The sequence below is a fragment of the Otolemur garnettii genome, unplaced genomic scaffold, assembly GCF_000181295.1.
Source record: "Otolemur garnettii isolate 467f Iridium unplaced genomic scaffold, OtoGar3 scaffold00021, whole genome shotgun sequence".
NCBI classification, from domain to species: domain Eukaryota; kingdom Metazoa; phylum Chordata; class Mammalia; order Primates; family Galagidae; genus Otolemur; species Otolemur garnettii.
Window position 1 is genome coordinate 25164444 of NW_003852416.1, and position 22437 is coordinate 25186880.

Genomic DNA, 22437 nt, shown 5'->3' on the forward strand with positions numbered 1-22437 from the left:
ATCAAGTGTGTCTCAAGAACACTTAGCCACAGCCTTTTGGGACACATGAAAGGAGTTGTCACATGATACAGGTGATTTGTGAAGTAAATTAACTGACAAAATGGTTCAGATTGAAAATGTGAGAAATTTTATAAAGATAAATCTGTAGATAACAAACATTCATGTTGAGACATTCTGAATGGCCACCTGGCAATTTGTGAAGTCTGTCCTGGAGGGACTACACTTTTAGAACCTTCACTCTGGTATTGTCAGAGACAAAATACTGGGCAGATTGAGAGTTTCTGGCTCTATATGGATTACTTATTTCTAAAGTCAGATCTGACAAACAGATGAATCTGCAAAAAGGAGGTGGATCTGAGAATCATCTGCAAAATAGCATAAATTATATGAATTGATCTCAAAGTATAGTCCAGGGTCCCCAAGCTCTTTAAAAAGATTCATAATATTAAAACTGTTTTCATACTAATGCTAAGCTGCTTGAGGTAGCCAGCTCCCAAGAATGCCCCCAGTGAGCTAAGGCTGGTATTCACACTCTGGTTTGGCCCCTTCCCCATTCTACACTTATCAGGGTTGGTCTGTGTGTCCAATAGAGTATGGCAGAAGTGATGGTATGGCACTTCTAAGGCTAGGCCATAAAAACCTTTGTGGCTCTGTCGCACTCTTGAATCACTCACTTGAGGAGAAACAGACTGCAGGTTAGAACTTACACATTCCAGATAGCTTGTGGTAGATAAATGTACTAATTCCTCCTAAAAGGACAGATACTGGAAGGAGCGATGAGGGGGTGGAAAGACCTGGATTCAGATGACTCTGATACTAGATTCTGTGACCTTAGAAATGCCACTTAAGCACTCTGAGCCTGAATTCCTCGTCTAGGAGGGAAGGATGCCTGTTAGGAAGGAAGAAGAAGGGACATTTAAAAGGCAGTCTGCAGTGTCTACGACAGAGCTCTCTAGTAATTTCAATGCCTACTGTGTGCCAGCACTTGCTATGCATTTCCTGTTTATACCAACTCTGGGAGGTAGCTATTCTCAACTGCACTTACAGGTGAGGGCCCTGAGGTGCAGAGGAGTTTGGCTCAAGGGTATACATACAAGTAAGTGGAAGCCCTTGTTTTTTCTGCTCATCACACTGTATTGTCGCTAAGGGACAGACAGCTGACACAAGACTGTAGGCCAGTATATTTCTGTTTTTGTTTTTATTTTATTTTTGAGACAGAATCTCACTACGTCACCCTCAGTAGAGTGCCATGGCGTCACAGCTCACAGCAACCTCAAACTCTTGGGCTTAAGTGATTCTCTTGCCTCATCCTCCCAAGTAGTTGGGACTACAGGTGCCAGCCACAATGCCCAGCTATTATTTTGTTGTAGTTGTCATTGTTTAGCTGGCGGGGGCTGAGTTCAAACCCGCCAGCCTGGGCGTATGTGGCTGGCGCTGTACCCATTGTGCCACAGGCGCAGCCAGACCAGTATATTTCTGGATCATCTAAAGCTTACCAAAACATTATAACATCCCTAAGAGTGACCTCATGGAGTAATGATGATAGTAATAATCATTTGATGAACACCTACCATATGCTTGAACATTGAGACTTCAAGTAAAGGACTCAGTTAATCTTCAGCCAGAGCCAAGATAGCAGTAATAGCATAAAAGAAATCTTCACATTCTCCTGCTGATCTCATCTCTTATTCTCTACCACTCATAAGCCTCTCAGAAGCATGGTCCAGCCACGTACCTCTATTTGCTCACCACCACACAAAACCTGTTTATCCCCTGTACTCAGGCTCCATGTGGTGTCACAGATCTGCAAAGCTCAACATTCACCAAAAACTTTTTACTCCTATATTCTATATCAGTTAAGTATGACTTGAGCTTTTGGGGTCTTCTTCATGAATTCTTTGCCTAGGCTAATATGTGGGTCATTACAAAAGTTTTGAGATACACAAAAATCAAGAAATATAAAATCTGGGCCAGGCGCAGTGGCTCATGCCTATAATCCTGAGCACTCTGGGAGGCTGAGGCAGGTGGATCTCCTGTGCTCAGGAGTTTGAGACCAATCTGAGCAAGAGAGAGATCCTGTCTCTAAAAATAGCCAGGCATTGTAGTAGGAGCTTATAGTCCCAGCTACTTGGGAGGCTGAGGCAAGAGGATCACTTGAGCCCAGAAGTTTGAGGATGCTGTGAGCTGTTACAACAGTTCTCTACCAAAGGCGACAAAAAAAAAAAAAAAAAAAGGAATGTAAAATCTGCACAAATGGAAACAAATAAAGCCCTCCCAGCAACACACCAATAAGCCAAGCAAGTTGAAACTTGCACAGGTGTGACTTGGCGCCCATGGCGCCCATAGCTTAGTGAGTAGGGCGCCTGCCACATACACTGAGGCTGGCAGGTTCAAGCCTGGCGTTGGCCTGCTAAACAACAACGACAACTTCAACCAAAAAATAGCTGGACATTGTGGCGGGTGCCTGTAGTCCCAGCTACTTGGGAGGCCAAGGCAAGAGAATTGCTTAAGCCCAAGATCTTGAGGTTGCTGTGAGTTGTGACGCCACAGCACTCTACTGAGGGTGACATAATGAGATTCTGTCTCAAAAAAAAAAAAAAGAAAGAAAAAGAAAAGAAACTTGCACAGGTGAAGCAGAAAGGACTCTGTCTGTTATCTGTGTTTGTTGGAAGTAAAATCACGGACCTAGAGAACAAGCTGACTCAAAACTTTTGTAGTCACCAACAGATCTGTAAGAGTTTTTCCAATATTTTCTTCTAGAATTCTTATAGTTTATTACCCTAGGTTTATGCCTTTTATCCATTGAGAGTTAATTTTTGTGAGAGGTGAGAGGTGTGGATCCTGTTGTCTTTTACATGTGGCTATCCAGTTTTCCCAGCACCATTTATTGAACAGTGTAAGCAATCACAGTAACAACAAAAATAAATGAATAGGACCTTATCAAATTAAAAAGCTTCTGCATAGCCAAGGACACAAACAAAAGTGCAGATAGATGACCCACAAAAATGGGAGAGAATATTTGCATCTTATACATCTGATAAAGAACTGATAACCAGAATCTACAAAGAGCTCAAGCAAATCTGCAAGAAACAACCAAATAACTCCATTAAAAAATGGGCAAAGACATGAACAGAAACTTTACAAATGAAGATGAACAACAAACCATGAAAAAATGCTCAGTGTTTCTAATCATTAAGGAAATGCAAATCAAAACCACAATGAGATATCACTTAACTCCAGTGAGAGTGGCTCATAAGAAAAGGTTCCAAAACAACAGATTCTGGCATGGGTATGGAGAGAAAGGAACTCTTACACACTGTGGGTGGGACTGCAAACTAGTACAACCTCTATGAAAAATTGTATGGAGACATCTCAAAGAACTTAAAGTAGACCTACAATTCGATCAAGCAATCCACTGCTAAGTATATACTCAAAGGAAAAAAGGTCATTTTATAAAAAGGACACCTGCATTTGAATGCTTATAGCAGCACAATTTATAATTGCAAAGATGTGGAAACAACCCAAGTGCCCACGAACACATGAATGGATTAATAAAATGTGGTATATGCATTCTATGGAATACTACTCAGCCATAAAAAAATGGGAATTGGACAACCTAGAGGGAACTGGAAACCATTCTTCTAAGGGAAACATCACAAAATGGAGAAACAAACACATGTACTCAAACCAAATTGGAACCAATCAGTCAACACTTAAGTGCACAAATGGAAGTAAATGTCAATGAAAATCAAGCTGGGGTGAGGCGGGGCTGGGCCAATTCACACCTACTGGGTGTAGCATACACTATCTGGGTGAAGGCTATACTTAACATGTATAACTTTGACTCAATCTGTACAAAAACAAAGTGTGTAAATAAAACATGTGTCCCTTCTAACATTCTGAAATAAAATTAGATAATAAAAATACTAAAATTAAGATACAAATTTTTTTATTTTAAAAGAATGACTTGAGCTGTAGTGAAAGATGGCCCAACAAAGGACAGCTTATGTGACTTGGATGTGTCTCATTATCTCACAGATAAGATGGCAGGGCTCTCGGTTAGTATTTCCCTTGGCCTTTCTCTCATGACATCTGGCTGTTGTGATGTTATACCCAAAGCAAGTGGAATAGAGAAACGCACACTGTGCCCAAATTAAGCAAGGGTCCTTTATTGATCAGCCGGGCCAAGAGCAGGCTCACACCTCAGTCTCTCAACCCCTAGAAGCAGGGGTAGAAACCTTTTATAAGGGGCTTTCGGTAGGGGCGGGGGAATCCTTAATGCAAGCCAAATTTGACAAGAGTCAACACCTGGTAAGGGGAGTCCTTATAAGGGGAAGCTGGGGTTTTGCAGTTCTTACTGCAGGCTTTCAGCTGAGCTTCCTGTCTTAAGGGAGGTGTTGAAAGCCCCCAGCAAGATGGAGTTGGGGCACAACAATGACAGTTCCAAGCATTGCATCTTTACACGATTGTATTTGGAGGCAGAAAGCAGGGAGCAACACAGGACAGAGGTTTCCTCTCTGCATGCTTCTCTCACGGGGAAGAAAAGTCTTTCCCAAAAGCCCCCCAGCATTTCACTGGCTAGAGGTAACCACAAGCTGTTCCTAGATGCAAAGAAATAGCTTCTCCGGTTGTAGACAAGGCAGAGAGATTGGGATTGTCAGACCCTTCCTGGGAGCCTCTTTATTTGGCAGCCAGGAGATCTTCCTGCCTTTTTCCTTGCTGCTTCTTCACTTTTCTTTTCTGGCTTCTCATTCTTTTTTCACTCCCTAAATATGGATGTTCCTAAACTTCTATCTATACTCTGTTGCCTGGGCAATCTTATCTATTTATTCCCTTCCCTTTAACTATCAGCCCTTGGCAAATATTTGTTCCCACTTTTTAAATTAAACAATGAAGTTATTAAACTTTAAGAAGTAAAACAAGGCTTGGCACCTGTAGCTCAGCAGCTAGGGTGCCGGCCACATATACCAGGGCTGGCAGGCTCGAACCCAGCCCGGGCCTGCGAAACAACAATGACAACTACAACAATAACAAAAATAGCTGGGTGTTGTGGCAGACTCCTGTAGTCCCAGCTATTTGGGAGGATGAAGCAAGAGAATCGCTTGAGCCCAGGAGTTGGAGATTGCTGTGAGCTGTGATGCTACAGCACTCTACCAAGGACAACAGCTTGAGGCTCTGTCCAAAAAAAAAAAAAACCTTTCTTGACAGTATTACTTCTCTCTGCACCACCATTATAATGATTATATGATATTGCACAGTATAAATGTGCTGTGGCATACTTAGCAGCTCTCATCATTGACACTTGGGATGCTGCCAGTATTTTGTAACTGTGGTCAACTCTATATTGGACATCCTTTTATGTACTTGGCACTTTGAATCACTACTTTTTTCCTAGATGAATTCCTAGAAGAGGAACTGCTAGATCAAAGGATGTGCCATATTGAAGGGTTTTGACATTTACAAATTTGTTACCCAACTGTTGACAAGGCAATTCTTCCTTGGACATTGTCTTGGATTTCTTTCCTCCTCTCTATCTCTAAGAATTGATCGTCCTACACCCCTCCCTCAACTGATAGATTCCACTTCCTAGAATCTCTTCTACGGTAAAATGCTTCCTACCCACAAAACAATTGCAAATTTAGAGGTGCCCTCGTCATCTTCAGGTTGGGAGTCTAACTGTAGGCTTAAGTATTCCAAAACGTTTCCAGAGAATTAGAGAGGCTTATTAATTCAGGGCATTGGGAATGAAGGAAGGCACATGATATAGGGGAGTGTGAGGGCCATTGGTGTGGAACTAGAGGGAAGGTTTGGGAAACTGGGAGAAAAGGGCCAGATGAGATAAGGGGAAGGGAGGTGTCCAGGAAGAGAGAGAGTCGAGCTTTCAAGGAGCGCTTCATAAAGGACACGACAGATAGGAAGTCAAGCTTTAATCCAAGGGGCACTGAGGGGTCAACCCGGGTCAGGGTCAGACCAGTAAAAAGAGGAACAATAGCACCCTGGTTACCGGTTAGGAACAATTAAATGCCCTGTACACAATGACGGCAACCTTTCTTTGACCCGGCCAAGAAGCCCTAGTGTCCCCTTTTCAGTTAAGAAGAAACGTCTCTTGGTCCTGCTCCTCCTGCAGCTCCTGCCTCAGTGCTTTCTGCCCTCTCACAACAAACGCCACAGAGGAGCTGTCTGTACTTGCCATCTCCCACTCCTGTCTTCTTGTCCCTTCTTGAATCCACTCCATTTGGGATTTTGATCCCATACCCTGACAAAAGCATCCTCTTCAGGACGCTCAGTGGCCTTCCCAGTGTTAAATCTTGTGCTCAGTTCTCAACTGTCTTGACTTTTCAGCAGTATTTAACTTCCTCTTGACTTCTAGGACCAACCATCCCTCAGCTCTGCCTGGCTCTTTCGCTAGTTCCTCTTTATTTCCCAGGTCTGATCCTTGGACCTCACTTCTTTCCCTACTCCCTGGTGCCCACATCCACTCTTGTGTCTTTGTATATCTTCTATATGTTGATCTCTTGCATGGCCCTCTCCCCTGGATTCCTGTACGCAACTTTATCTGCTCCATCTCTCTGATGAAATATCTCATATGGCTGAAACTTAAATATCTCCAAACACAAAATTCCTAAACTGAATGTATGTATTTTCCAAAGCTCCTTCTCTCACAGGTTCCTTCCTTTTCAGTTAATGGCAATTCTATCCTATAGTTGCTGTTCAGCCGCCAAAATATGAGTCATCCTTGACATCCCTCCTGTATCGCATTTCCTATCCATCAGCAGTTTCTTTAAAACATAGCTAGAATCCAGGTGACGCCTGTGGCTCAAAGGAGTAGGATGCCGGCCTCATATGCCAAAGGTGGTGGGTTCAAACTCAGCCCCAGCCAAAAACTCCAAAAAAACATAGCCAGAATCCAAGCACCACTCAGAGTCCTCTGCTCCCACGCTGGGCCCATGCCAGTCATTGGCTCTCTCGGGACTACAATAGCCCCTTATGCTCCTGCTTCTGTGTCTTGCCTCCTCTTCCTCCTGTTGCAGCGCAGCCACCAGAGTGTAGAACGCGCAGTCAGACCATGCCAATCCTCTGGCAAAGCCTTCACACCTTTCCCTCCTGGTGGGTCTCAAATACTCCATGAGGTGCTGCCCAGTTAGACTCTTCTATTTCTCTGACTTAATCTCCTCCTACTTTCCCCCACACTCTCTCAGTTCCAGTCCTGCTGGCCACCTTGCCAGGGAATGTGCTAGGCCTGTTCCCATCTTTGGGCATATGTACTATTTACTCTGCCTGACATGCTCTTCTGCTGGATATCTCCAGATACGTCCATGGATTACTCACTCACCTTTCTCAGGCTTTTCTTCAAATCGTTTCCTTGCTTCTCCTCCCCCCATCACCCTGATTATGGACATGTGCAACTCTGCTTTATTTTTCTCCATAGACTATAACATCATATTTTACCACCTTTTTTCTTTTTAAGAAACATTTTATTTGGGAATAAATGCAATATTACAGAAAAGTTTTAAGAAATAGGAAAGTGCAAAGAATATTCATATACCCTTTCCCAGATCCACCTTTAGTCCACATTGTATTTCACAAGCTATGTTTCCCCCTAAACCTGTCCTCCAACACATGAACTCATATGCACATAATGCTTTTCTGAACCATTTGAGAATAAGTTACATGCACTGTGGCCCTGTATCCCTAATACTTCAGTGTGTGTTTCCTAAGGATAGACATATTCTCTTCCATAAACACAGTCCAGTTACCAACCAGTAATTTCACATTGATATAACACCATCTGTATCCAATTTTGTCAATTGATCCGATAATGTCTTTTCATCCCTCCAGCACAGGAGCAAGTTAAGCATCAGATATTTACATTTGGGTTGTCTGTCTCTTTACTCTTTTTTAATGAACTAAGAAAATTTGCTTAGTCTTTGTTTGTTTCATGACATTGCCCCACTCTTGTCCAGTTTTATTTAATAGGGTGTTATTTGATATTTCCTCATGATTAGACTCAAGTTATTCATGCCCGGATGGAATATAACATATCTGAGTCACATGATGTGCATCTGCCTCTCATTGGAGATGTTATTTTGGATTTCCTGGTACTGTTGGATTCTGTGGTCTGTGTGATGGATTGAATGTGTTCCCTTCCAAATTTAGGTGTTGAAACTTAATAGCCAATGTGGAGATGAGGCCTTTAAGAGGTGATGAGGGTCCCTCTTTCTAAGTCCTTATAAAAGAAACTTCACAGAGTTCGATTCTCTTCCCTTTCTGCCATTGGAGGACATAGCATTTCTCTCCTCTCAGGCCCCAGAACTGTGAAGAAATAAATTTCTGTTCTTTATAAATTACTTAGTTTCAGGCATTCTGTCAGAGCAGCACAAATAGACTAAGACAGAAAGAATGTTTGTGTCTACCCCAAAATCTGTATGTTGAAACCTAACCCCGAGGTGATGGTATTAAGTGGGGCCTCTAGGAAATGATTAGCAAGATAGCAGAGCCCTTATAATGGAATTAGTGCCCTTATAAAAGAGGCCCAATGGAGCTTGCTTGCCCCTTCTGCCATGTGAGGACACAGCAAGAAGGCATCACATGATGTCTTCATTGCCATTTTCCTGCCTTAGCTTTTTTCTGCCCTTTTCTCCCTCGGATCTCTGTAGTCTATATCCTCTCTTCCTACTCTCTGGGATTTGTGGCCTTAGGTGGTCAGTGGGTGGGAGTTAAAAGCAGAGGGTAGGTGGCTAGACTTGGGGATAGAAGAAGAGTCCAGACCCACAGTACCCAGTGGCAATGGCTAAGCCCTCTCCCCATCGCAGAACGTGGCCTAATGTGAGGATGGGAGTAGAGGGGAAACAGGTGGTGGATCTGGAGCCAGCATTGTCACTGCTAGGGGGCCTCTTGCTCTGTTCTCACTAGCAACAGCCTGGATGCGGGTTGAGGTATGACCATGTGGAAGCAGTATTAGAGGTAACTGGAGAGAAGACAGACTCAGAGGAGATGAACCCAGGGGATGTGGGTGGGGAGCTAGCAGAGATGAAGCCACCCTCTAGGAGCCCTGGCGTCATGAAAACTGGCCTTGTCACTCTATCTGTTCTTGAATGCTATAAATAGTCAGCTTCAATATCAGCTATGACCACTCCAGGCCAGCAGCACAGGCAAACCCTGAAAGGAAACGGATTGGGGAGGGGGGAAGATGGAGTCACAGAGACAGCAGACGGGTGGAATAAGAGAGAGCTAAAGAAAAGCCTTTGCCTGTCCCCACTGCATCCTTATCAGGTCACTGGCACTCAGAGCCCTCCCCAACAAATTTTCTGGCCTGCTCAATCACCAGACTGCCCCCCATTCCTCCTACTACCTTGTTCATTCTGTTTCTGCTGCCCAGTATATGGTCTTTCTGTCTCCATATTTGCTCGTACTTTTAAGGTTTATCTCAAATCCCACCTTCTTCAAGGAGGAAGCCCAAAAGGCTTCCTTCCCCAACAGGATCTATCTAACCAAGCTTCTGACACTTGGGCTGTGGGTATGCCTCCCAGTGGAGCAGGGAGATCTACCCTGTTGGACCTCTGTGAATTGTGGACATGAAGGATCATCTTGGATCCTGGGACCTCTGAATAGCTTGCTTCTCCCTCCTTCCTGTTACAAAGCCCTCCAGAGCCTACAGCTCTTCCCATGCTTCACCAGCCCAGATTTTACCCTGTTCCTTGGCTAACTGAGTGATTTTAGGGAAGTCTCTTTGTCTCTCCAGGCCTGTTGCAGGGGGAGATGCCTGGTCTCAGAGGCAGTTTATTGTGCAAGATATTTATTAAGGAGGGTCCTTGGGCTTAACACCTGTGTTAGGGAACAGGGAGGAGGATGAATAGGGCAAAGGAGAAGAGTTTCCTGCAGGCTCAACTACCTCAACCTATTCCACAGGGAGCTCTGCAGCCAAAATGTCCCATTGCAGTTGTCCCATATTAGTCCCAAATGTCCAGTCTTTTATCCTCACCTAGATGAGCCACCCCATGCAGGCAGTCTGGGAAAGGTGTGCCCTTGGGCAAGGCTGCTCTGCAGCAGAGGCAGGCCTCGAGGGACTAAATGCTGAAGGCTGTCCACTTCTCAGCAGCTGGGCAGAGTGCTTCCACGAAGGGGATTCTGGGCAGCACATCAGTGCCTGAGTCTCTTCCTTTGTGAAAAGTGAAATGCATTTCAGGGAGCTCTTGTTCCTGTGAAATGCAGCAGCATATCTCAAGTACTCAGAACCTATTCTGATTCGTAGTCACTGTTTAGTAAATGAGGACAATGTTTATTGTCTGTGTATTGGGATATAGTTTGTGGAGTAACTCTGACCTGAAGCTGCCTTTCCTTTTTTGGGGCAAGGGGTCAGGGGCGGCTCCTTGAGAGCTAAAGACTCAAATGTAGTACTTCTTAAGTTTCTCTAGATGAGGTTATATATACAGCCACAGAAATACAATAACAGAAATGGACAATGTTAATGGGACCTTTAAATTCAGATCTCCTTAACAGATGAAGTACATTTTAAATTATTAATTCATTAATTATCCTGTGAACAACACTATTATGTTACATTGTCTTTTGTCTTAATTTCTTCAATATAAAATTTAATATGAGCCACCCTCTCTATGATCCAGTTTTGGAATTTCTTCTCCTTTTGATATTCAGGGATGCTTGAAATATGGTTATGGTCCAGGCCTCGCTCTGCGTTTGACAACAATGGTGCCAGCTATCTAAGTGAGATGGGAGCCAAGGGGCAGATGGATGACGTAGCTGTGGCCGCTGGGCTCATCTTCAGTTCTTTGACTATTGGGCAAAGGGCGGGGCTGAAACCTGCCAGCTGATTTGTTGACACCCTCACCAGCCTCTACGGAAAGCCAACCAGGTCGGTTGCCCAGGTGTCTTTACGTCCAGACGCACCGCAGAGCATGCTCTGTGCAATTGGAATCCGAGAGGCGCCCAATCCCGAGTGGCCACTTCGGGATTTCCCCGGGACTGCAACAGGAAACGGGGAAAAAAGAATTGGGAACCCAATTCCCAGCCCAGTCTCTGGAGCAGCCTAGGGAACCTTCCCCCCACGGGATCCCGCCGCCATCTGGCCTGAAGCGGCAGGGTGATGAGCGCAGCATGGGGCCTCAGCAGTGGACGCGCAGACCCTGAGAGCAGATTGACACGGATAGGTCTGGGCAGGCAGCGATGTCTTTGATTTGCAAGCCTTTGAGCTTAGGTTTCAGTTCTTTTTCCAGAAAAGAGAAGCAAGTAATTTGTGTGCTGTTTGATCAGGGCACCGTGGGCAGGCAGTTGCTCCGGTTTGGGGACGTGGGGGTACTGGGCTGCGGTGAGACCAGAGCTTCCGGTGGTTCTCTCGCTGGCTGGGCAGAGCCAGGTCTCAGTCAGATCCCAGAATAGACTCAAAGTCGGGAGTCACATACTTTTTGTCTCTCCTGGCTAGAAGCATCAGCCCCACAGGGGTCCTGGCGGCAACTCCAGGAATGGGAGCTCTGCAGCCAGTCCTGGCTGGGTCACAACCAGTGTGGCCTTGGCCAAGTTACATGAGCAAGTCCAGGACCTGTCCTGAAGAGTAAATGAGATTTCACATGTAAAGCTGAGCACAATCTTAGACTGTCTTTTAGAAATGGGGCTGCTATTCCAGGTAGCAAAGTCTCCACACAGTGGCGCTGGAGAGTCCTGACAACAGACCCCTGGATGTGGGTGTTGCCAGCTGCCCAGCCTCGGGGAACTGGGCAGCAGCTGGTTCCCACCGGGTCACACTGTAACACTGGAGGCAGAACTGGAGAGACTCCACCATCTGTCCCTCTTCTTCCTGCTCCTACACCCCACTTTTCACCTGCCTTGCTTCCATTCCTCCTGCATGCTCCCCTCCCACCCCCAAGTACCCAGATGTTTGGTTGATGGAGGCTGTTTAGGTCAACAAACAGAATGGAATGCATTGTGATAATAATGAGGTAAACTGAAGTTCAGAGAGGATGCTTAAGTTCATTCAATTAGTAATAGGAAGGAATCAAGGGTCTGAGGGAACTGGAAAGTATAGGTAAATAAGTAATGGTGTGAGCCTGTGTGTGGTGGCTAATGCCCCTAACCCTGGCACTCTGGGAGGCTGAGGCAGGTAGAATGTTTCTCTTGCTTAGGAGTTTGAGACTAGCCTAAGCAAGAGAGAGACCTATCTCTACTAAAAATAGAAAAAGCTAGCCGGATGCCGTGGCAGGCACCTGTAGTCTGGAGGCTGAGGCAAGAGTGTCGCCTGAGCTCAGGAGTTTGAGGTTGCTGTGAGCTCGACTGAGGCTATTGCACTCTAGCCTGGGCAACAGAGTGAGACTCTGTATCAAAAAAACCAAACCAAACCAAATTTTATTTATTATTTATTTATTTTGTGCTGCAGGCCCGGGCCAGGTATGAATCTGCCTGCCTTGGTGTATGTGGATGGTTCCCAAACCCCTGAGCTACGGGTGCCGAGCCTATTTTATTTATTTATTTATTTTGAGACGGAATCTCAAGCTGTTGCCCTCGGTAGAGTGCCATGGCATCATAGCTCATAGCAGCCTCCAACTCTTGCCTCAGTTTTTCTATTTTTAGTAGAGACAGAGTCTCGCTTTTTATTTTTTTAGTAGGGACGGGGTCTCGAACTTGTGAGCCCAAGCTATCCACCTGCCTCGGCCTCCCAGAGTGCTAGAATTACAGGTGTCAGCCCCTGTGCCCAGCCCCAAACCAAATTAAAACAGCAACAGAAAAAGTAATGGTGTTTATGGAAAGAGTATGGAGCTGTCAACTCAGATCACTGTGAATTTTCTGTGTCTATATATTGTGTATCCAGCTCAAAGCTAGCTGCTTGGGGAGGGGGGGAAGATTAAAAAAGATAGATAGATGATAAGGTAGATGATCCTGAGAAAGATGAGCATTTAGTCTCCATCCAAGGAGCTGAGGTCATTTTATTGATTTTTATTTTGAAAACTTTATCATTAGAGGTAATTATTTTTTAAAAAATTCTTTCCTGGCTCGGCGCCTATGGCTCAAGTGGCTAAGGTGCCAGCCACGTACACCCAAGGTGGTGGGTTTGAATCCAGCCCCGGCCCGCCAAACAACAATGATGGCTGCAACCAAAAAATAGCCAGGCGTTGTGGCGGGCGCCTGTGGTCCCAGCTACTCGGGAGGCTGAGGCAGGAGACTCGCTTGAGCCCAGGAGTTGGAGGTTGCTGTGAGCTGTGATGCCATGGCACTCTACCCAGGGGGACAGCTTGAGGCTCCTGTCTCAAAAAAAAAAAAAAAATTCTTTCCTAATAGTTTCTCCAATTTTTTTTGTTGTTGTTGCAGTTTTGGCCGGGGCTGGGTTTGAACCCACCACCCCTGGCATATTGCTTAAGCTCAGGAGTTAGAGCCCTACTCCTTTGAGCCACAGGTGCCACCCAGTTTCTCCTATTTTTTATTAACAGAGAGATAGCTTTTATTTTTAACACAGTATACAAATAATTTTGTCCCACTTTTTTTACATATCTTGAAAACATATTTCCCTGTCTCCTCATGGTCTCCATGGTTATCATTTTCATGCTTCATACTATTCCCTCATATGGCCATACCATATTTAGCTACTTTTCTGTTACTGGTTGATTCTAGTTTTTTGTCATTATAAATAATGTGGCTATAAATATCTGTTTACATATAGTTTTTTCTTCTTTTAAATTATATCCTTGGAATCAGTGCCCAGAAAGGGACAACTGGGTCAAAGGGTTGCCTGCTTTATAGCTTTTGCTATGTAGGGCCTGACTACAACTGACAACATTTAACAATGAAGCAACTGAGGACTCAAATCCTTACAGACCTTTTGCTAATTTACTAGTACCCTGTATCTGTATAGGATATTGTATGGAATAAACGGTTATTGACACCTTCTCTAGATTTTCACTAGCAGGACAACTGGAATGAATGAAAGACAGTGCTGGCCCGGTGAAGTGGCCTGTAATCTTAGCACTCTGAGAAGCCAAGGTGGGTGGATTGCTTAAGCTCAGGAGTTAGAGACCAGCCTGAGCAAAAGCGAGACCCTGTGACTATTAAAAATAGAAAAACTGAGGCAAGAGGTTGCTGTGAGCTATGATGCCACAGCACTCTACCCAGGGTGAGAGCTTGAGAGACTCTGTCTCAAAAAAAAAAAAAAAAAAAGAATGAAAGGCAGTTCTTATCCTTATGAAGCACAGAAGATGTAGCTTTTCAACCTTTTTCTCCTACTCAGATACAAAATATTCAAGACTCCTACACACAGGGACAGACTCAGAGTCTGGTAAGTCAACCAGATTCTGCAGGAACTTTAAACATTAGTATACTTTCTAATCAATGAGTTTTTTTTTTTTTTTTAGTGTTGGTAAAACAGATGGCTGGTTACTGGCCCTAATACCATCCGTTTGTCTTAGATTCAAGAAAGAACATCAAGATGCAAGGGGTTAAGAGGGATGTATAGATAATTTATAAATCCACTTTGATTTCTAAAAGCAAGCAAGCCATTCCCAAACACAGGCATCTGTGTCGTGACAAATGGTACAAGCGAGATGATCCTTTTATGTGCACAGGGCTCTGAGGACAAGTAGTAGGACAAGAGACAGAGCTGAGCACATAACAAGCTCTTTGAACATGTACTCTATGCCAAGCACTGGGGCACAAGTGTCAGGATGAAAGGGTCCCAGGAAAATTATGAAGAAACTAGGAAATTAGAGAGGGTCCTGAGAATGGTCAGTGTGTCACATTCATAATTACTACATGGCAGGCTCTATTCTTGGCACTGGAACATAGCTGTCATTAAAACAGGTAAAAACCCCCGTCCTCATGGAATTGATACTTAGGAATGTGGAGGGGGGCAAACAGGTACATAGAATACAGAATATGCCAGATGAGGGGACACAACAAAGGAGAAAAACATGGCAGTCGGGGGAGGTAACAGAGCATTCTAGAAAGAACGTTTTCAATAGCGCTCAGAGATAGCCTCAGAAAATGACATTTGAACAAAAACAGCCACGAGGATGTGTGGGAGAGGAACAGAGCACTCAGAGTTGCCACTGGGATGTGTAGGAGAGTAGTGTAGACCGTGCCAAGGCCAGGCCCTGAGGCTGAAACAAAGCGGCCAGCAAGGGCGGGGAGGACCAATAGGGGAGGGAAGGAGATGCGGTCAGAGAGGGAGTTGGGCCCTTTTGGGGAGTGGCCCTATAGGAATTTTAAGGATATGGGGTTTTACCCATAGTGAAGTGGGCACAAAGTGGGCAGAGTCTGGTGTCGTGTGGAGAATGCACTCTAGATGGAGGGGTCAGGAAGCCGGGTTAGGAAGCTGGTTGCAGGGAATCCACATCTTCTACTCAATATTTTCCATGCACTTAGCCCTTGGCCCGCCCCAAACTTGAGGTTTCAGTTGTTGAGAAGGATAGAACCTACAGCGAATTCCAGCCTGGAGGAAAAGTTTCTAGGAAAGTCTTCAAGTGTATGATGGTCTCATTAACATTAGGAAATTTCCAGGTCAGAGGTCTCTAGCACAGAGAGCACGGGCAACGGTCCAGATGACTACGAGATGTGTAGCCTCAGGCAAGTCTAATTTATTAGGGCAGACTCAGTTACTTCATCTGTAAAATGGGACTAAATGTCCTGGTTGCCCCTGCATCAAATGAGATCATTCGAAATCACCTTTTAAATATCATTATCGTTTACACGAAGCAAATGAGAAGACGGTGCTGACCTGAGTGCAGACTTTGAACAGCAGTTTTATTCTCACTTTACAAAGCGCCAAACTCGGGTTTGTCGGGTCCGCGGGACCTGCTTCCCTCTCACCTAGCGCCCAGCGCGGGGCTGGCAGCAACGGCGCGTGGGGACGGGACCCGGTTGGTGCGGGGGGGCCCGGGCGGAACTGCTGCGAACCCCGACCCAGGACCTGACTCTGGGCGCGGGCCCCAGGAGCCTGGGGCGGGAGGGGAGCGGCGAGCCCGAGGACCGGCGGGGCGGGCTGCCGCGACGCGGCCTGGGCGGAGCCGCCCCTGCCCTTGTCCTCGCTCCCGCCCTGCCCCCGCCCGCCCCAGACTCCCGGGGCCCGCGCCGCGCGCTCTTTCTCCGACAGCTGCCGCCGCGTCCTGTCCGACTGTCACCGCGGGTCGCCGGCCGCCGCCGCGCCATGACTACCCAGCAGATAGTCCTCCAAGGTCCGGGACCGTGGGGCTTCCGCCTCGTGGGGGGCAAGGACTTCGAGCAGCCTCTCGCCATTTCCCGGGTAAGAGCAGCTGGGACGCGCGTGGGAGACGAGCGCTCCCGGAAAGAGGGGCGGTGCGCCCGACTTGGGGTGCTGGGACCCCGCGGGCGCTGTCTGGGACCAAGCTGGGACCGTTACGGGGCGCGTCCAGGTGAGCAGTGTGCTCGGGGCTCTCCGCGCCCGGGGCCGGCCGCTCCCCGCCGCTGCGCTCCCGGGCTAGCTGGCGGGCGCGCTCTCGGTGTCCGCCAGAAACGAGAGGGCGGTTTTGGTTTCTTGGCCCCGGAAGCGCGGCTTGGCGTTGGGAGGACTTCGTCAACCCGCGCAGGGATGAGGGTCCTCGCAGACCCCGCGCGCTCGGAGATAGCACTTCTCCGTTCTTTGCAAATCGCGGAGTAGCAGAGAACAAGGGGAAAGACCTGGAAAGTGAGGTGGAGGGGGTGGGAAATTCATGAGGGGCTGCGTGGGATTAACCCGTAAAACAGTAACCCCCAAACAATTAGTTTTCCACTCTTTGTATTTGATCCACGGTCGGTTTCTTCTCCCTAATGTCTTTTGGAGAGAAGGCGGGATTTTGGAAATAAATACACAAACCCTCTTGGTCATTCTTACCCTCTTGCTGGAGGTAGCCACGCCATCATTTTGCCTGGCATTCCAAATTATCCCCTTGGCCAGCCCCCTTTTTTCAGCAGATAAGTGGATACCAGCGTGAGGTTCCTACCCTGCGTCTGTGGTCTGCGTTATTTCCTTGGAAGAGCCCACTTGTGTTCCCCATCCACCAAACCCACCTCAAATAAAGTGGAACACCCAGGGAAACCCAGACTCGGTATTTATAGGTCCAGGCTTTGACCATTTAATCTAGCCAAGCACAAGATTGATTCCCACTGAGAGTCGCCACATTCGGTACTAGGGCACCTTGAAGGGGGCCAATAAATATTTTTTTGAATGAAGAAAGGGAGCGGGAAAAGTACTCCTGATGGCCACACCTTGCCTAGTGGCTGTGCATTCCATCTGGCCTGCTGCTGCGACCTTAAACTTGTCTCCTCCTACTTTTTAAGGTCCCATCCCTCTTTTATCCTCGGGCGTAGGGGGAGGATGGAGAGCGACGGAGGCGATCCTTGTGGGCCTTTTTAATTTAAGCCCCTGCCTCTAGCAGCTGAAGAAGTTTGGTAGGAGATACAGAAGAACTGAGGGCCCCACTTGACCTCTCTGTCAGCCAGAGAACTGCCCGTGCTTCCTTCCAGGTGAGCCTGGCCCAGTGAGGAGGTCTTCTCTTAAGATTCCACCCTGAAAGGGAGCAGGTGGGTCAGTTCTTAGGCCCTGTCTTCCACCTGCCCTTATTGTCTTGTAGAGACCCGATAATTCTTGAAGGTACCTGCTGGTTTTTCTAGCCATCAGATGAATTCTTTAAGCACAGGAACTGTATGAATTCCCCAAAGCTGGAACCTTAACTCCCAGGCCTGGCCCAGAGCTGCACCTGGCTGTGCTGGATAAATCTTTGAGGGCTTATTAATACATGCCTGTCCAGGGAGGGCATTACCTCTGCACATTTAGACTCGCTTACTTCATAGTCCATTTGTCCCTGTTCTTTGTGTCTATAATTAACCTGTCAGCCCTCTCCACTTCTGAGATTTATATATGACTTGAAACCTTTTTTTAAGTAGTGGAGGGTGTATTGGCAATCTGTTAAAAGGGCAGTTACTGCCTGCCTGCAATTTTAGCTGCTTTTAAAAGTCTTATTGTGAGAGGCATCCTGTGGGAATGATGGTATAGGATGGAAAACACCACACTGTGAATTCACTAGTCTGTACTTTCATATACAGAAGGTGCCAAAAAAAGTGTGTACACATTTTAAGAAAGGAGAAACACCATATTAAAGTTGTAATGAATACTCAATACATACCAATAATGTTATCTTTTATGTTGTATTTTGTATCTGTTGTTATGGCAGAAGTCAAACATGACTTGAGTATTACAGTTTTTTTTTTTAGAGAGATAGTCTTACTTTGTCACCCTCGGTAGAGTGCCGTGGTGTCACACAGCTCACAGCAACCTCCAACTCCTGGGCTTAGGCGATTGTCTTGCCTCATCTTGCCGAGTAGCTGGGACTACAGGCGCCTGCTACAATGCTTGGCTTTTTTTTTTGTTGCAGTTTGGCCAGGGCCAGGTTTGAACCCGCCACCCTCGGTATATGGGACTGGCGCCCCACTCACTGAGCCACAGGTGCCACCCGAGTATTACAATTTTAATACAGTTTTTCCTTTTTTTTTTTTGAGACAGAGCCTCAAGCTGTCGCCCTGGGTAGAGTGCTGTGGCATCACAGCTAACAGCAACCTCCAACTCCTGGGCTCAGGTGATTCTCTTGCCTCAGTCTCCCAAGTAGCTGGGACTACAGGCACCCGCCACAGTTCCCAGCTATTATTTAGTTGTAGTTGTCATTGTTTGGCATGCCCAGGCTAGATTCGAACTCGCCACCTTAGGTGTATGTGGCTGGCGCCTTAGCCGTTTGAGCTACAGGTGCTGAGGCACATTTTTTCCTTTTTAAAAATGTGTATACATTTTTTGTCACCATTTGCATTCATTTCTTTATTATTTATTTATGATGTGTGCTCATGTTTAATGCACACATGCCATATGACAGAAACCATGCAAACTCCTTAGATGGGAGAGGACACAAGCTTCCTTCTCAAGGTGTTCATGGCCGAGTGAGGAAAGCTTATCTCTAAAAGCTTATCTCAATTAAAGCATTTGGCAGGCGCTTTAATTGAACAGTGAAAGTGATTCAGAGGAGGCGACATTTTCATACTGACAGTCATTCACTTGTCTCTTCATCTCATTATTAACACATGGAAAAAAATATAAGCATATTCACCTCTATGGAATGGAAGGTTATTGTCTTAAAGACTCTGGAGTGGCCATGTGAGATCTTGTGCTAGTCTGAGGTATCTACTTTTTATTTGAGCTGTATCTGGGGTGAACCTTTTAATGTCTCAGGCTCCCTTTCTCTCTCTCTTTTTTAAATCTCCGCAACAGGGATAACACCAGGCCATGGCTGGGAGTTATTATATCAGAATGTTCTGTAAACTGTGGATAATAGCGAGGAGGTATAAGTGTTGACAGAGATAAACACACCTTAGGTTGGTAGGTGTCCTACATTGATTATTCTGGGCAGATACAGTTTACTAGTATGGCTTCTATTATGGAGACTTGGAGTCCTCACACCAAAGCAAATGATAAAATTAGGCTGGGAGAGGAGTGCCTTTTATTTGATAATTATGTTTGCTTTCTCTTGCATGAATTATTCTGGTATGGGCTCCAGTCTTCTGTTAATGCTAAAGCTTCTGTGTATAACATTGTAATCTTAAGCCTGAAACATTTTCTTTTTTTCACTTATTTTTTATTGTGAAATAAAAAGTGGTAATTTATAAATGCACACAAATAAATATAAACTAAACACCTGTATAATCTCCACCCAGGTCATGAAATAGAATGTTGCCACCATCTAGAAGCTCACTAAATGTAACTCTATCCTGACATATGGTAATCACTTCCTCACTTTTTTCATAGTTTTAACATCTAAATAGACATCCTAAACATTGTAGCTTAATTTTGCCAAGTTTCTGAACAGGTTTATAGAGCCCATACATTTCAACCCACCTTTCTAACTTTATTATTTTTTTTTTTTGCAATTTTTGGCCGGGGCTGGGTTTGAACCTACCACCTCTGGCACATGGGACTGGTGCCCTACCCTTTTGAGCCACAGGTGCCGCCCCACCTGTCTAACTTTAAATGGGCCTAGGCTGGCTTTCTTCTTTCACCCAGTTTCTCATGTAAGGCCCCTGCCTTGGTTGGCCTCCTTGATGATCCAGTTACACCTTTGTCACACTTTCCTGAGGCTTTTTTTTGTCAGTTCCTACTCTATACCTACAGGTATGCATCTCCTTGAGGTCCTCTGCCCCACCACCACACCCTGGGCAATCAATTTATATCCTCTAGTTGCTTTACAAGGGAAGTCTTCAGAGAATCCACACTCAGGCCAAAATTGCTGCTCAGTTTATGTTGACAGTTTTTATCTCCCAGCAACTGATGAAAGACCGGAAGAGGTGGGACCGGAGATAAGGGATGCTCTTAGTTGGAGGAGGTACTCCTTTGCCTCTTGGGTCCTGGAGAACCCTTTGCTAAAAGCCCAGTAGTTTTTTTTTTGTTTGTTTTTTTTGTTTTTTGAGACAGAGCCTCAAGCTGTCCCCCTGGGTAGAGTGCCGTGGCATTACAGCTCACAGCAACCTCCAACTCCTGGGCTCAAGCGAGTCTCCTGCCTCCGCCTCCCAAGTAGCTGGGACTACAGGCGCCTGCCACAACGCCCGGCTATTTTTTGGTTGCAGCCCTCATTGTTGTTTGGTGGGTCCGGGCTGGGGATTCGAACCCGCCACCCTAGGTGTACGTGGCTGGCGCCTTAGCAGGTTGAGCTATAGGCGCTGAGCCAAGCCCAGTAGTTTTATGGCAAATGCTTGTAATCTCTGTTCAAGTATCCCATGGGGTGCTTAATGACCGATACTCTAGTCAGAGGGTCATTTGTGATTTTTAGGAGTGGTATTTCTAGATTCAAGTAGATTTCATGTCCTGTTCTACAGGTTGAAAGAATAGGGCTTGACTTTCAGTATATGAAAGCAAGAAATGGCCAACAAGGTGTATTATGTATTAATGGCCCTTGTGCTATACTCCCTCATTGTGTGAAATTGATCACCTGGGAAATATTAGTGGCTCTAGCTGACTCAGCTGACCTAAGGAGAGAGGAGAAAGAGGATGAATCAAAAAGAATGACATGAAAGTGAATGCTTGAGCCCCTGGCATGAAATTTGCCATGTCAGCATCCTCTGATCAGATACGCTTCCTTCTCTAACCCCAATCTCTGGGATGCCAACCTTGCTGGTTTGTTTTTGAGAAGGTGAGAGGAGAGAAGGATGGCTTTAGAGTATTGTGGCTGGCAGATGACTGAGAGGAGACTGTCATCTAACCCCTGGGGTCATATTCTCCCAGTTTGATCAGGATTGAGAAAAGCATTAATGAATTGCTCTGTGCTAGGACAAGGCTAGGACTAGCTTCCAGGCTGTGCTCATTCCTAGGCCATACTTTATTGTTGCTCCAAAGAAGAGAAGAAAGCTGCTATTCTTTGGCTTTTACAGGTGAGGAAGCTCAAGTACCCACAGGTCAGGTAATTTGTTTAAATTTACATTTTCATTGACTGACCTACTTCTTAACTTCCTTGTAAAGGAAAAGGTAGAGACTGGTTAAAAATGAGCAAAAGCGATTATGTCAGAAAATTAATTTTTATTTTATTTTATTTTTTTGAGACAGTCTCACTATGTCACCCTTGGTAGAGTGCTGTGGTATCACACCTCATAGCAACCTCAAACTTTTGGGCTTAAGCAATTCTCTTGCCTCAGCCTCCCAGGTAACTGGGTCTACAGGCACTTGCCACAATGCCTGGCTGTTTTTTGGTTGTGGTTGTCATTGTTTGGCAGGCCCAGGTTGGGTTTGAACCCGCCAGCTCTGGTGTATGTGGCTGGCACTCTATTGAGCCTATTTTATTTTATTTTGAGACAGAGTCTCTCTTTGTCACCCTGGATAGAATGTTTTTGTGTCATAGCTCACGATAACCTCAAACTCTTGGGCTTCAGAAATCCTCTTGCCTTAGCCTTCTCAGTAGCTGGGACTACAGGCGCCCGCCACAACGCCCTGCTAATTTTGGAGACAGGGTCTTGTTGCTCAGGCTGGTCTGGAACTTGTGAGCTCAGGCAATCCATTTGCCTCGGCCTCCCAGAGTGCTAGGATTATAGGCGCCAGCCATAACGCCCAGCAGAAAACTAATTTTTTTTTTTTGGCTGGGGCTGGGTTTGAACCCGCCACCTCTGGCATATGGGGCCAGCACCCTACCCTTTTGAGCCACAGGTACTGCCCAGAAAACTAATTTTAAGGATGATGGGAAAGCTTGGTGGAAGCTGCTGGTATTTGTATAGTGTGCCTGGTAAAATGGCTGGGGCCGGGGCTTGAACTGAGCACTAGTCCTAGGCACCTCACTGGGTGGCCCTGGGCGAGCCATGTGCCTTCTCTGGGGTTCAATTCTCTGTAAAGATAAAGTACCAGGCTCGGCGCCTGTGGCTCAAGCGGCTGGGGTGCCAGCCACATACACCTAAGGTGGCGGGTTCGAATCCCCAGCCCGG

At 46.0% G+C, this 22437-nt stretch overlaps 1 protein-coding gene across 1 annotated transcript in view; it reads left to right on the forward strand.

Moving 5' to 3' along the window:
* Positions 1 to 15947: 15947 nt before the first annotated feature.
* PDLIM1 (PDZ and LIM domain 1) overlaps positions 15948 to 22437 on the forward strand; it is a 49830-nt gene continuing 43340 nt past the window's right edge. Inside the window, exon 1 of the mRNA XM_003787316.2 lies at positions 15948 to 16240. Coding sequence (XP_003787364.1) covers positions 16145 to 16240 — 96 coding nt within the window. The 5' untranslated portion in view covers positions 15948 to 16144. The remainder of the gene's footprint in view (positions 16241 to 22437) is intronic.